The sequence below is a fragment of the Haematobia irritans genome, chromosome 5 (genome assembly GCF_050003625.1).
Source record: "Haematobia irritans isolate KBUSLIRL chromosome 5, ASM5000362v1, whole genome shotgun sequence".
NCBI classification, from domain to species: domain Eukaryota; kingdom Metazoa; phylum Arthropoda; class Insecta; order Diptera; family Muscidae; genus Haematobia; species Haematobia irritans.
The window spans coordinates 102494225-102509772 of NC_134401.1; the positions used below are offsets into that span (position 1 = coordinate 102494225).

Consider the following 15548-nt stretch of genomic DNA (forward strand, 5'->3'; position numbering starts at 1 on the left):
TGCTGAGGATTCTAACTAAGGAAGGATTTGAACCAGTCTGTTATGCAGACGATGTTATAATACTTCTGAAGGGGACGGATCCAAACAAGCTATGAAGGAGAGCTGAGTGTGTTCTAAGGATGGCATATGATTGGGCTAGACCAAGGGGTCTGAACGTAAACCCAGAGAAGACTGATATATGCCTTTTCACCAGAAAGACGAAGATCGGCCAATACGTTGAACCTTGCTTTTTAAGCAATACTATAGCAGTATCTGACAGGGTGAAATACTTAGGAGTAATCCTTGACAGAAAGTTGAATTGGAAGTGTCACATCAAGGAGAGGGCAGAGAAAGCACACAGATGCTGGGCACTATGTCGAAGAGCCGTTGGCTCAAAAAGGGGACTAAATCCCAAAATGTCGCTCGGGATATACAACAGCGTAAGACATATGGTGACTTACGCATCGGTAGTATGGTGGACATCAATGGAGAAGAAATGTAACGTAGAAACCCTGCAACGGGTCCAACGGACATGTTGTCTTGGTGTAAGCGAGGCAATGAGGACAACTTCAACTAGAGCGCTAGAAACGATTCTAAACGTCCTCCCTATAGAGATACAGATAAAAAGTGAAGCAGCCATGACTGCAATGAGACTCAAGATGATGGGAGAATGGTACCAAATGGGGAACAGATCAAACCATCAGAGGATAATTGAGGTGACGATAGGAGAGACGTCTGATTTAGGAGTGCTCCATGATCGCATACCTGAAGAAACGCTAGAGACCGAGTGTGAAATACTCATACCGGAGAGACAATCATGGTCTAACGGAACCCTTATTGAAGCCCCTTATGGTAACAATTGTTACACAGACGGAGCGAAGATGGGGGATAGAACGGGATTGGGGGTATACTTTGAAAACTCTGGCACCGAAATCTCCTTTCGCTTGCCAGATCATACAACTATTCTGCAAGCAGAAATCAGAGCGATCACGGAGTGTGTAAAATGGCTCAGCACAAACACAAGGCCACTAAGTGTAAATGTTCTCACCGATAGCCAGATGCAAAAATATAATAAATTCCTACTCCGAGTATGGCTCCATTCGAATTATCTGGGTACCTGCTCACTGTGGGGTGGATGGAAACGAGCATGTGAATGACCTAGCGATAAAAGCCAGGGAAGCTGAGGAAGTAAACTTGGATAACCCCAAGCCCTTTGGGGCTACCCGGTCCGAGTTAAAAGTGTGGGCAAAGCGAGCACATGTAGAGCTGTGGAACAGAGAAATAGTCGGAAGGACCACGAAGATCATATGGGGAGATCCCGATGAAGATAAAACAAGAGAACTACTGAAGGAGAGTAGCAGTACGATCAGTAGGGTTATTGGAATCATCACGGGACACTTGGACCTCAGGGCACACTTGAACCGTATAGGTGTAATAAACGATAGTTTATGCAGGGTATGTGGAGAGGACGAAGAGACACTTGAACATTATCTGTGTCACTGCCCGGCATTTACAAGATACAGATCCATTTGGGAGTCGAAAACATTCCAAATTTAAACCGATTGATTGAGTAAAATGGAAAAAAATTAAGGAATTCGTCGAAAGCACAGAATTCTTAAAATAAGCATGGCATTATAATTATAAACTAGAGCGCACAACAAGCCGATTTCTGGCTTTGGTGTATGTCATATGACATGAGACGGAGTAATCCGACTCCTCTTTTCAACCTAACCTAACCTAACCTAAGGGCGATATCTTTAAATCAAAACTGTTTTTATTTACTTTAAGGAAAATTTGCCTTAGTTCAAAGACATACGACTTTAACGTAGGGATGCAAATTTTTAAAATTTGTGTCTTAAATTTAATAAAATCATTTTTGAAGAAAATATTAGAAACTTTTTTAAATTAAAATTTCATTAGTTTTTAGAAAATTTTCCTTAATATTTTGCAAATTGCGCATACTAAAATTTAGGTTGCGTAATCTTTAATAGCGTAGTTCACAGACATACGACTTTAACATAGGGAAGCAAATTTTTATAATTTGTTTAATAAAATTATTTTTGAAGAAAATATTAGAAACTTTTTTTAAATTAAAATTTCATTATTTTATAGAAAATTTTCCTTAATATTTTGCAAATTGCGTATACTAAAATTTAGGTTGCGTAATCTTTAATACCTTAGTTCAAAGACATACGACTTTAACGTAGGGACGACACTTTCAAAAATTTGTTCCCTAAAAAATATTATTAAGCCAATATTATAAACTTTCATTATTTTTAAGAAATTTATCCTTAATATTTTGTAAATAAAGCATACTAAAATTTAGTTTGCGTATTCTTTAATACCACTTAAATATTTTTTTCTGTGTAGAAAGATATTTGATCCGTTCCATAGTATACTTAATACTTAGTTTCTAATGTCCGTCAAATAAATCGGGTTTTCTGTGGAAAAAATAAACATTTTCATATTATGTTTTTTCTTAATTTTTTTTTATTAAAAATATGTTTATAAAAAAAAAACAACAATAAAAATCTTGTTAAAACAAAAATGAAAAATAATAAATCTTAGAACTAAAATTTTTAAGCTTTATAATTGTGAATGGAAAAAAAACAAAACAATATAAAATTAAATAAAAAATGGTGCGAAAGCGTTAATGAAATTGTGTGAGCAAGTGCAGTTTTTATGTATATAAGTAGAGAGAAAAAAGTTTTGTTTTTAGAACTAATCACAAGACCTTGGCATGACATTCAATAAAAGGACAATTGATAATTTAGTTCTCGGACAAATCTAGTTAAAGCGGTTTACATAACATAGTGTGGCCAACTCCACTTTTAATATAGAGATCTAAAAGGCTGGTACTTTCAAATAGTTTTTTTCGAATGTCATTTTGACTATTATAGTCATATTAATGGTTTGCATTTACATAAGCCATAATATCGGATAATATGAATTAGTTCTTAATAGAAAAAATTTAGTTTTTTTGTTACTCTACATATGATCTAAATTTAAACACGACGACTATTTTGATCCTCCCTCAATTCTTGCTTTCTGATCTCCTGTTGTTTGTACACAAACAATGGACGGAACACTATGGCTCTGCGGCTACGATCACTATTGCCAACTGGGGTAGCGGCTACTGCTTCACGTCTGCTACGAGATATATAGGGTTGGAAAAGACTTGATTTTTCCGTATCGTGTCTGTACAAAGTGCTGAGGAAATCAAAATAGGGACGCGATCTTAGGCTATCAGGTTGTCTCAGGGGTGAGTTGTAGCTCAAAACTGCTGGCACCTCACTATCGCCGAATTGTTGAGCCCATGACAAAGAGACCATAAGCATCGCTAAGAAAATACATAGCTGGAAGAGAAGAGAAGAAAACGAGAAAGAAAGAGAAAGAGAGAGTGTGAGAGAAAGATCAGAAAGTTGAACAATTTTATGAAATTATATTTGAAAAAAATTAGTTTTGAATATTTTAAATTAAAATTTGTATAGATGAAATTTATAATATATGAGAAGAGAAGTTATTAAGTTTATTTACAAAGAATTTTAGAAAACATTTGAGCATATGTTTAAAGAAGAATATATGAAAGTATAGCCTTTTCAAATCAAACATTTTTCCAAGAACACACTACAGAAAATCTTCAGAAATACTTAAGGCTTGTCCCCGAAATTTTCTATAGCATATGTAAATACTTGGCCTTGTTCATGTTCTAAAGCATGTCTTAAGGCTTGTCCTCATGCATTTTATATGGCATATCTTAGGGTTTGACTTAAAGATTTACGTATTAGTAAAAAATGGTATATATAAATTTCTATATATATATATATGCGCAAAAAAAAATTATCTACATTATTATCTACATTAGACTATCTATAGATAATCTTGTCCCCAAGATTATCTATAGATAGTCTTGGGTTAGGTTAGATATAGAGGCAAGATTATCTATAGATAGTCTTGTGTTAGGTTAGGTTAGATATAGAGGCAGCCCGAAACTGGGTTTGAAGACCCGAAGCTGTGTATGCAAGGCGGACAAGCTAACCGTTGCACCACGGTGGCTTCCTAAGGGCCTTAAGATATGCTTTAGAAAATACATGAGGACGAGCCTTAAGACATGTTTTAGAACAAAAATGTTATAGAAAATCTTAGGCCATGTCCTTACGATTTTCTGTAGAACATCTTAAGCCTCGTCCTCACGATTTTCTAAAAAAAAAAAAATCTAAAGCCTTGACCTCACGATTTTCTACGAAAAATCCCAAGGCTTGTCCCCAAGTTTTTTTTATGGGATATCTTAAGGCTTGCCCTGGAGATCTTCTATTGATGATCTTATGAAAATTACTAAGACTTGTTCTCAAGATTTTCGATAGAAAATATTAAGGCTTGTGTTCATATTTTTCCATAAAAAAAAATAGAGAAAATATTGACGGCAAGCCTTAATATTTTTCATAATATCATCTATAGAATAATCTCGAGGACAAGCCCTAAAATATGCCAAACAATTATGGGGACCAGCCTAAAACTTTTCTTGAGGAAATATTTAGGGCAAGCCTTTAGATATGCTATAGGATCTATATGAGGGCAAGCATTAAGACATGTTTTAGAACATACACGGAGACAAACCTTTTATTGAAAATTTTACGGCTTGTCCTGGAGATTTTCTATAGAAAATATTAAGGCTTTTCTAAAGAAAGTAAAAAAACCTAGAGAAAATCGTGAGGACAAGCCTTTGTATGTGTCTGGCAGCCGTGGAGGTAAGATCTCGAGTGGAGTCAAGCTTCACTCTAATAAGGTAAGTGGTAGAATAGTTGGTGGAGTTAAGCTCCCAGTAACCCAGCAAAAAAAGAGCTTCCAAAAAAGTAGTTTGGATCCCCAATCTGTGATCCGGAAGTAGTGCAAACTTGGATCATCTCCAATGAATTTTACATGGGCTTGTCATAGGACGGAAGTACTCCCTTTTTGGATCCTTCGCATTGCTTTAGAAGTTGTGCCCTGGAAGTTAATTTGAATGAAGAAATTTAAAAAGCGAAAATTTTTTTTTTTTCAACCAATTTCACTTTTTTTATCCATATGATTTATTATACAATTATTTTCCTATTATCTAATTTTTACAATTTGAAGAATTTGTTCGCTCCGACCAGGGGTTGAACCTGGGTTTGCTGGCACCATAACAGAACGCCTTAGCACACTCAGCCACAAACGCCATTGAACATAAAGCGTCGAAAGGTCAATTCAAATGTTTGTGATCGTAATACGATACCAAGGTATAACATTCTAATTGCTTCTCGAGATGTTCTTTATTAGAATGAACGAACCAGCGGCAATTTTTTTTATCAAATATTTTTCTAAAAAAATATTTTTTTATGTCATGCATCGTTTTTATTTTTTATTTTCGGCATATATTTTCGTATAAATATATTTTTTCCATTAAAAATCAACAAAAAAATTAAAAATTCTCGTAATTTGCAAAACCTTCTCAAAAGAACTTCCATGGAAGTGAAAAAGTCAAACGGCACAGGTTCAAATCCCAGCGGGGATTAAATTTTTTTATATTATTTTTATACTTTTTTTTATTAATTTCTATTTTTTTTAGTTTTTTTTATTAGTGTTCTATTTTTTTTAAATTTAATTGTACAAAATTTGCACTTAAAATAGCCTGATTGCTTTCTTTCTAATACTTGTCCACAAGGACTGCATCGGAAGTAGAAAAAAATAATTGGGGGATCCCAAGATGTGCTTTAGAAGAAGTGTTTGTGCACTTGTCCAAAAGGACTGCATCGGAAGTGGAAAAAAATTATTGGGGGATCCCACGATGCGCTTTAGAAGAAATGTTTGTGGACTTGTCCAAAAGGACTGCATCGGAAGTTGAAAAAACTCGATGGGGGATTCTGGGATGGGCTTTAAAAGAAATTTTTGTGGAACAACTTGCAATTTTTTTTTGCTGGGAAACTATTTGAGAGAAGTTGAGCTCCCATTTGTGCGGTAAAGAGCAGTTAAGCTCCCAGTAGCGTAGGTAGGTGGAGTTAATATCCCAGTAGCGTCAGTAGGTGGAGCTAAGCTCCCAGTCTTAATTGAGTTTTAAAAAATATTCAATTAAAACTTTAATTGATTCAACAATTTTTGTAATTGAAATAAAAATCAATCACACAATTTAATAGTATCAATTAATTTTGTAATTGATACTATCATTTCTGTGATTGAAGACATTTCAATTATAAAATTAATTGTATCAATTAATTTCGTGATTGAATCAAAAAAAATTTTTTTTGTGTGGGGTAACAAGAGGAGTTAAGCTCCCAGTGGCGAACCAAGAGGAGTTACGCTCCCAGTGGGGAAACAAGAGGAGTTAGGCTCCCAGTGGCGAACGAAGAGGAGTTAAGCTCCCAGGGTAACAAGAGGAGTTAGGATTCCAGTGGGGTAAAAAGAGGAGTTAAGCTCCTAGCGTGTAACCAGAGGAGTTGAGCTCCCAGGGGGTAACCAGAGGAGTTGAGCTCCCAGTGGGGTAACAAGAGGAGTTGAGCTCCCAGTGACGTATCCCGTGGAGTTGCGCTTCCAGTGGGCGAGCAGTCGTAGTGCAGGAGGAGAACCCTTCCCTTTCCAGTATCCCTCTCCGATCCCAAAAGATGACCCGGCCTCCACTAAGGGCGAGGCTAACAGCGGAATATTGGCTTGGTATTACATTGTATAATATTTATAATTATTATTTAATAAATATACCGTACTTTATTGAACCTATAAACCGCTTGCGTTTCATGTCATTCTCTCACGAAAGGCCTTGAAATAAACAAATTCTTGTAACGACCCTGGACCTCCGGCTGACTACTCTAGCTTAGGTGGAAACACGTTGTTACAATGACAAGCCTTAAAATATGACACAGAAAATTTGGGGACAAGCCTTAATTTTTTTAGGTGATCTTATGTAAACTACTAAGGCTTGTACAAGAGATTCTTTATAAAAATATTAAGGATTGGACTCAAGATTTGCTATGGCAAATAGAAAATTCTAAAGAAAATCTTGAGAACAAGCCTCGGTATTTTTCATAAGATCATCTATAGATAATATCGAGAACAGGCCTTAAGATATGCCAAGCCTTAAGATTTTCTAAAGAAAATCCTGAGGGCAAGCCTTAGGATATGCTATAGCAAATACATAAGGCAAACTATGCTTTAAAACATACACGAGGGCGAGTCTTTAGATAGGCTTGGGTTGTTCTCAATATTTGCTGTAGAAAATCTTAATTTTTTTCCTCAATATTTTTATACAAAATCATAAGTCTTGCTCCTAAGATTTTTAATAGAAGAAATTTCCTATTTTTTGTATAAAAATTTTATAGAAGAAATTTTTTATGCAAAAAAAATTTGCTATAGAAAATCTTAAAGTTTGTCCTCAAGATTTATTATAGCTAATCGTAAGGCCTGTTACGATTATCTTTTTAAAAATTTAATTTTGTTAAAAAAAATTGTGGTTTAATTTAGTTAAAAAAATGTGGATCTCAAATAGAAATTATTATGACACTCGCCTATAATTGAGTTAAAGTTTGAATTAGGCGGTACTGATTGCTATTGACGAAAATTTCCCTATACTTAATTGGATATTCCATAACTATGTAGACATGCATGTATTTGATGGAACTTGTCTCTGAAAGATCTTAAAGAACACAAAGTGATTTCTTCTTCTTGTCTTTATTTTAAATAATGAAATCACATAAAAATTAATTGTCTGAATTTTTTTTTATTTTGACGTCAATCTAAACTAACAGTGGCAACTGGTATTTTTATGCAAATTCAAATTTGGATAAAAACTCATTGTCCCTGCGTGAAAAGATTTGTCATAACAAGAATAAAACAACTCTCAACTGTTTCGTAGGCATTATCGACAACTATAAAATGCAAATTAATAAGTTATGCTACTACTAATGCTATTTGTCAATTAATTTGAAATTTATTTATTGAAGAAGAAAACAACACAAAGAAAGAATAATAAACATGTCACATAGAAGACAGTTATGTTTGAGGTTGTTTGCTTTTCTAATTCCAATATACCATACGATTGAAAACTCCCTGAGCAGGAAGTTATTGAAACATTGAAAAAATTTCAAGACATTTCACCATACCTCAAGACACGTTCTTAAAATCGTTATGATTCACACCCCACATGAACATCTGGAGATGACTGGCTCTAGCATTTCAAATGCTACTATTATCTGTTATGTGATATTCATAGGAATAAATTCCCTAGAGCTTGGATATTTGTGTTTTTTATATTTGAGAATTAAATATTAGATTTAAACTACGATGGTGACGGGAAGTGGGGGGGGGGGGGGGGGAAGTGAAGTAGCTTATGATTAGCATAATTCATAATTCTTGATCATGATCAAGTCAATTGTCGTGTTTTGAGCAAATGGGTGCATCCAATGATTAGTTACTGCCGCTTTGCTCGTCGCTATTGCTATTTCAATGAAAAATAATTCTTTATGTATTTTTGTATTAATATTCATATAAATTAAAAAAAAAACCAATCTGAATGAAGCCCCCACATGCAGGCTATTCCATAGTGAAGTGATTTATGTATCAACATTTTTCTTCTAATTCGAAAACATTAATAATAATTATGTCTAAATTAATTACCATTCTAGGTATTTTTGTTGGAAATTCTTTTATTGGAAAGATTTCTTTTGTCAATATTCAAATGTTTTTTTTTCTTTTGGAATTTTACCTGTTTGTTGTTTTGACAGTTAGATTTGCAAGAATTTGAGTTCTATGGCCTATTCGAAAGGGGTTTTTTATATCACCAAAAATAAATGTCAGCAAAATATTATTTTTGTAGATTCTACAAACCAGCTACTGACAAAAGACATTTAATTATCAAGAAGTAACAAAATTAGCAACCAGGTTTTTTTAATTGCAAATGTTTATACTTGAGAAAATCTTAAGAGGGCCACCGTTACAAGAAGGTTGAAGTCAAGATTTAAAATTTGCTACAGAAAGCTTTGAGGACAAGCCTTAAGATTGTACATACATATGTACATATATAGAACATTTTGAGGACATTTTCTTACGAATTTCTATAGAGATTTTCTACTCAATATCATGAGTATAAACTTTAAGATATTCTATAGATTATCTTGGGGGCAAGCCTAAATTTTCTCTGTAGAAAATCTTCAAGGCAAAACTTAAGTTTTCCAATAGAAATTTTTCAGGACAAGTTAAGGCTTTTCTGTAGAAAATATTAACCCTCTGTATCATAGTGTAGACTGTAGGCAACATACCGTTCGAATGCCTCAAAATTAATAGAAATAACTTCTTTAGCTCAATCACGCACTGTATCCCGTGGTTTACATACTGAGCTAATAAACTTGTAAAAATAGAACAATTAGGTGGCACTACTTGCTGGAAATTGACATTTCTTTATTGACTATTGGTATTTACGAAAAGTGCCGGTTTGCTGTGACTTCAAAAAATAATAAGAAATTGTTGTGCTTTGTTTTGTGTGTAATCTTGATAAATTGGAGAGGTAAGTGTTTGAGCTTTATTGGGGGGACAAGTCATATGTTTTCCTATAGAATATTCTGAGGGTAACTCGTAAGATTTTCTATAGAAAATTTTGAGGACAAGCCTTAAGATTTTCTATAACAAAAATTTGTGGTTCAGCCTTCAGATTTTCTATACCCAATTTTGAGGACAAGCCTTAAAATTTTCTATAAAAACTTTTGTGGTTCAGCCTTCAGATTTCCTAAACCCAATTTAGAGACAAGTCTTAAGTTTTTCTGCAGCAAATCTTGAACACAAGGCTTAAAGTGTTATACAACATTTTTTGAGGACAAGTCTTATGATTTTCTATAGAATATTTCGAGAACAAGTTTTAAGATTTTCTAACGAAAATCTTGAGGACAAGCCTTAAAATTTTCTTGATTACTTCTATATATAGATTTTCTATACAACATCTTGAGTATAAGCCTTAAAATTTTCTATAGAATTTCTTGAGGACAAGATTTTCTATAGAAGATTGTGAGGGTAATCCTGTGGAAAATCTATAGAAAATTTTGGGGACCAGTTTTAAAATTTTCTATAGAAAATCTTGGGGACAAGCTTTAAGATTTTCTACAGAAATTTTGGGGACATTTCGAGGACAAGCTTTAAGATTTTCTATTGAAAATCTTGAGGACAAGCCTTAACATTTTCTTGATTACTTCCATATATAGATTTTCTATACAACATCTTGAGTATAAACCTTAACATTTTCTATAGAAATTCTTGGGGACAAGATTTTCTATAGAATATTGTGAGGGTAATCCTGTGGAATATCTATAGAAAATTTTGGGGACCAGTTTTAAGATTTTCTGTATAGGAAATCTTGGGGAAAAGCTTTAAGATTTTCTATTGAAAATCTTGAGACCAAGCCTTAACATTTTCTTGATTACTTCTATATAGATTTTCTATACAACATCTTGAGTATAAACCTTAACATTTTCTATAGAAATTCTTGGAGACAAGATTTTCTATAGAAGATTGTGAGGGTAATCCTGTGGAAAATCTATAGAAAATTTTGGGGACCAGTTTTAAAATTTTCTCTATAGAAAATCTTGGGGAAAAGCTTTAAGATTTTCTACAGAAATTTTGAGGACATTTCGAGGACAAGCTTTAAGATTTTCTATTGAAAATCTTGAGACCAAGCCTTAACATTTTCTTGATTACTTCTATATAGATTTTCTATACAACATCTTGAGTATAAACCTTAACATTTTCAATAGAAATTCTTGGAGACAAGATTTTCTATATAAGATTTTGAGGGTAATCCTGTGGAAAATCTATAGAAAATTTTGGGGACCAGTTTTAAGATTTTCTATAGAAAATCTTGGGGACAAGCTTTAAGATTTTCTACAGAAATTTTGGGGACTTTTCGATTTTCTATAGAAGATTGTGAGGGTAATTCTGTGGAAAATCTATAGAAAATTTTGGGGACCAGTTTTAAGATTTTCTATAGAAAATCTTGGGGACAAGCTTTAAGATTTTCTATTGAAAATCTTGAAGACAAGCCTTAACATTTTCTGGATTACTTCCATATATAGATTTTCTATACAACATCTTGAGTATAAGCCTTAACATTTGGAGACAAGATTTTCTATAGAAGATTGTGAGGGTAATTCTGTGGAAAATCTATAGAAAATTTTGGGGACCAGTTTTAAGATTTTCTATAGAAAACTTGAAGACAAGCTTTAAGATTTTCTACAGAAATTTTGGGGACAAGCCTTAAGATTTTGTATCGAAAATCTTGAGGACACGCCTTACCATCTTGAGAACATGTCTGAGCCTTAAGATTTTCTACAGACTTTCAAGGACTTACTAACATGATAGAGTTAACCAAGAATTTTTCCATCTATCCATGCCAGGTAGACTTTGTATTTTTTCAATAATTGATTTCGACGTATTACCTCAAGTGTGAGTTTTACTCAGCGAGTAGCTATAGCAAATCTTGAGGGCAAGGCTGAGCCCTAAATTTTTCTATAGAAAATCTTGAGAATAATCCGATAGCTTAAGTTGCTAGTTGCTTATTATACCCACCACCATAGAATGGTGACGTGGGTATAATAAGTTTGTCATTCCGTTTGTAACACATCGAAATATCGATTTCCGACTATATAAAGTATATATATTCTTGATCAGGGAGAAATTCTAAGACGGTATAGGCATGTCCGTCTGTCTGTCTGTTGTAATCACGCTACAGCCTTCAATAATGGCGCCATCGTCCTGAAATTTGGCACAGATTCGTCTTTTGTTTGCAGGCAGGTCAAGTTCGAAGATGGGCTACATCGGTCCAAGTTTTGATATAGTCCCCATATATATCGACCTCCCGATTTGTGGTCTTCGGCTTATAAAAACCGCAGTTTTTATCCAATTTGGCTGACATTGGATATCTAGAAGTATTTTAGGACCATCAAAAAGTGTACCGAAAATGGTGCCTATCGGTACATGTTTTGGTATAGCCCCCATATAGACCGATTTCCCGATTTCGCTTCTTGGGCGTCTAGAAAGTGAATTTTTTATCCGATTTGTCTGAAATTAAAAATCTAGCGGTATTTTAGGTTAGCTTAGGTTAGGTTATGTGGCAGTCCGATATCAGGATCACCTAGACTATTCAGTCCATTGTGATACCACAGTGGTGAACTTCTCTCTTATCACTGAGTGCTGCCCGATTCCATGTTAAGCTCAATGACAAGAGACCTCCTTTTTATAGCCGAGTCCGAACGGCGTTCCACACTCCAGTGAAACCACTTAGAGAAGCTCTGAAACCCTCAGAAATGTCACCAGCATTACTGAGGTGGGATAATCCACCGCTGAAAAACTTTTTGGTGTTCGGTCGTAGCAGGAATCGAACCCACGACCTTGTGTATGCAAGGCGGGCATGCTAACCATTGCACCACGGTGGCTCCCTATTTTAAGACCACAAATTTGTGTGTCGAAAATGGTGAGTATCGGTCCATGTTTTGGCACAGCCCCATATAGACCGATCTCCCGATTTTTCTTCTCGGGCTTCTAGAATCCGTAGTTTTTATCCGATTTGCCTGAAATTGGAAACCTAGAGGTATTATAGGACCGTAAAGAGGTGTGCCGAAAATGGGGTGTATCGGTCCATGTTTTGATATAGCCCCCATATAGACCGATCTCCTGATTTTACTTCTTGGGCTTCTAGAATCCGTAGTTTTTACCCAATTGGCCTGAAATTTAAAATCTAGAGGTATTCTAGGACCATAAAAATGTGTGCCGAAAACGGTGAGTATCGGACCATGTTTTGGTATAGCCCCCATATAGACCGATCTCCCGATTTTTCATCTCAGGCTTCTAGAATCCGTAGTTTTTATCCGATTTGCCTGAAATTGGAAACCTAGAGGTATTCTAGGACCGTAAAGAGGTGTGCCCATATAGACCGATCTCCCGATTTTATTTCTTGGGCTTCTAGAATACGTGGTTTTAATCTAATTTACCTGAAATTTGAAATCTAGAGGTACTCAAGGACCCTTAAGACTTGTGCCGAAAATGGTGAGTACCGGTCCATGTTTTGATATAGCCGATCTCCCGATTTTACTTCTTGGGCTTCTAGAATCCGTAGTTTTTATCCAATTTGCCGGAAATTTTAAATCTAGAGGTATTCTAGGAAAATAAAGAGATGTGCCGAAAATGGTGATTATCGGACCATGATTTGATATAGCCCCCATATAAACCGATTTCCTGATTTTACTTCTTGGGCTTCTAGAATTCGTAGTTTTTATCCAATTTGCCTGAAATTTCTCCAGATTTTACTTCTTGGGCTTATAGAATCCGTAATTTTTACCCAATTAGCCTCAAATCGGAAACCTAGAGGTATTCTACGACCATAAAGAAGTGTGCCGAAAATGGTGAATATCGGTCCATGTGTTGATATTGCCCCCATATAGACCGAACTCCCGATTTTAATTTTTGGGCTTCTAGAATCCTTAGTTTTTATCCAATTTGCCTGAAATTTGAAATCTAGAGGTATTCTAAGAAAATAAAGAGATGTGCCGAAAATGGTGATTATCGGACCATGATTTGATATAGCCCCCATATAAACCGATCTCCCGATTTTACTTCTTGGGCTTCTAGAATCCGTAGTTTTTATCCAATTTGCCTGAAATTGGAAATATAGAGATATTCTTGGAAAATAAAGAGATGTGCCGAAAATGGTGATTATCGGTAAATGGTTTGTATATGACTTAGTTTTATCGGTCCATTTGGAAAGGCCTCCATATAGACCGAGTTCACTTCTTGAGGGTATAGAAGGCGCACTGATCATGAAATGCAAATTGATTGAAACTGAATGCAAAATTTCCAGATTTTACTTCTCGTAATCATTTAAATAATTGGGATGAAAATCTACAGATTTTAGATTTCAAATCAAGGCGTTATTTCATCATTTTCTTGCACACTTACAAGACATGTTTATGATTCCTCTAAAACTCAAACAAAAAATTGTTCTTATAAATTCAGAATCTGATCTAGTCTTCATAGGTAAAATCTTTACATTTATCTGTGGGAAGCCTTCTGGTTGAACTGATCTGTTTGGGAAAATATCTGTCATCAAACCCCCTGAAATTTTCAAAGGAAACTATTAAATTTGATTCATGGTGGTTGGTATTTAAGATTGGGCCAGGCCGAACTTAGGTTAGGTTAGGTTAGGTTATGTGGCAGCCCGATGTATCAGGCTCACTTAGACTATCCATTGTGATACCACAGTGGTGAACTTCCACACAGGCCGAACTTACTGCTATATATATTTGTTTTGTTTTTGATTTTAGTAAATAGAAAATGAAGACAAGCCTTTATATTTTATACAGTAAATCTTGAGCTTTAAGATTGAGTTACATACCATGCGTTAATGCGTCCGTTGATTGAAGAGTTGAATTTTCTCTTTGAAAGCAATAGTTTTGTTAGAGTGCTTTAAACTGAAAAATATCAACCCATCCATCAACGCACGGATTAACGCATGATATGTAACTCAACCTTTAGTTTTGTCTTTGGGGCAAGCTCTAGGTTATCTATGTCTTCAGGCCAAGCTGCAAAACGTTTCTTCAAGCTCTAATTGTAGAGGGGACGTGTTTTAATAATATCAATTTTTATTTAACTATAGTGCCCGATATGTTGTTAACAAACATGTTATACATATGTAGTCTAGATAAGCTTTAAATTGTTCATAATGGTGTTTATCTTTACTGGCAAAATTCAAGATAAAAATGTAAATCAATTGAATATTTTGTCTCCGCTTCAAATCCTGTTTTTGGAATATGAAATTTATATAATATGTTGAGCAGGCCATGGTGCCTATGATGGTAAATAGGCCCACCTACAAAATTACACTGCCTTCGTTATGAAAACGATAAAAAAATTGAATAAAGTAATTCATGGTGAATCCTTGACCCAACTGATGCGTCTGCTAAAGATTATGTTACAGACAAAAATTTATTGTTATTATTAAAATTTTTTGTGACATTTTTTTTTATTCATGCCCATGTCACTTCAACATGAACTGCGATCACATGAGCCAGGTAGGTACTGGAGAAGATTATGCGTAAAAAAGAATACACAAATTTGATTTACATGTTCATGAGATATTAAATCTGAAGATTTGCTCTACAGGGCAGGGCGTGAGTAGGGGGTAAGTGAAGTTGGCGGTGACTTGAAATTGAAACCACAAAATGCAAATAAACTCACAAAACATATGCGAAAAAAATAAATAAATTTAACAAAAACACAAAATCACTTAAAATGCTCGAACAGAAGATGCAAATTTTCTTGTTTCTTGCGGGGGAGCAAGGGCTCTGTTGTTTATGCGAGACATGGAAAAAGGTGTTGGTTTTATTGGATCATGGTTAAATTAATGAACAAACCATCCAACCAGTAACTGCTTTAAAAATCTGTTTCAACAATTAAAAACGACAACAACAACAACAAAAAAGAATAACAGCATCAATATTCATTGTATAACCTTAAAGAAGTTTGACGTGAAATGAATTTCAGAAGTTTTTTTCCCAACGAGATAAAAATTCAAAACATTGTCAAAA

At 34.6% G+C, this 15548-nt stretch overlaps 1 protein-coding gene across 2 annotated transcripts in view; it reads right to left on the reverse strand.

The window, feature by feature from the left end:
* Lst (Limostatin) overlaps nucleotides 1–15548 on the reverse strand; it is a 40328-nt gene that overhangs the window by 7756 nt on the left and 17024 nt on the right. The window contains exon 2 of one of the 2 annotated variants that reach the window (XM_075312097.1): nucleotides 2793–3335. The exons of the other annotated variant lie outside the window; for it this stretch is intronic. Within the exon in view, the coding sequence (XP_075168212.1) occupies nucleotides 2985–3335 (351 nt within the window). The 3' untranslated portion in view covers nucleotides 2793–2984. Of the gene's footprint in view, nucleotides 1–2792; nucleotides 3336–15548 lie in introns of those variants that run through there. 2 annotated transcript variants of the gene reach the window in all.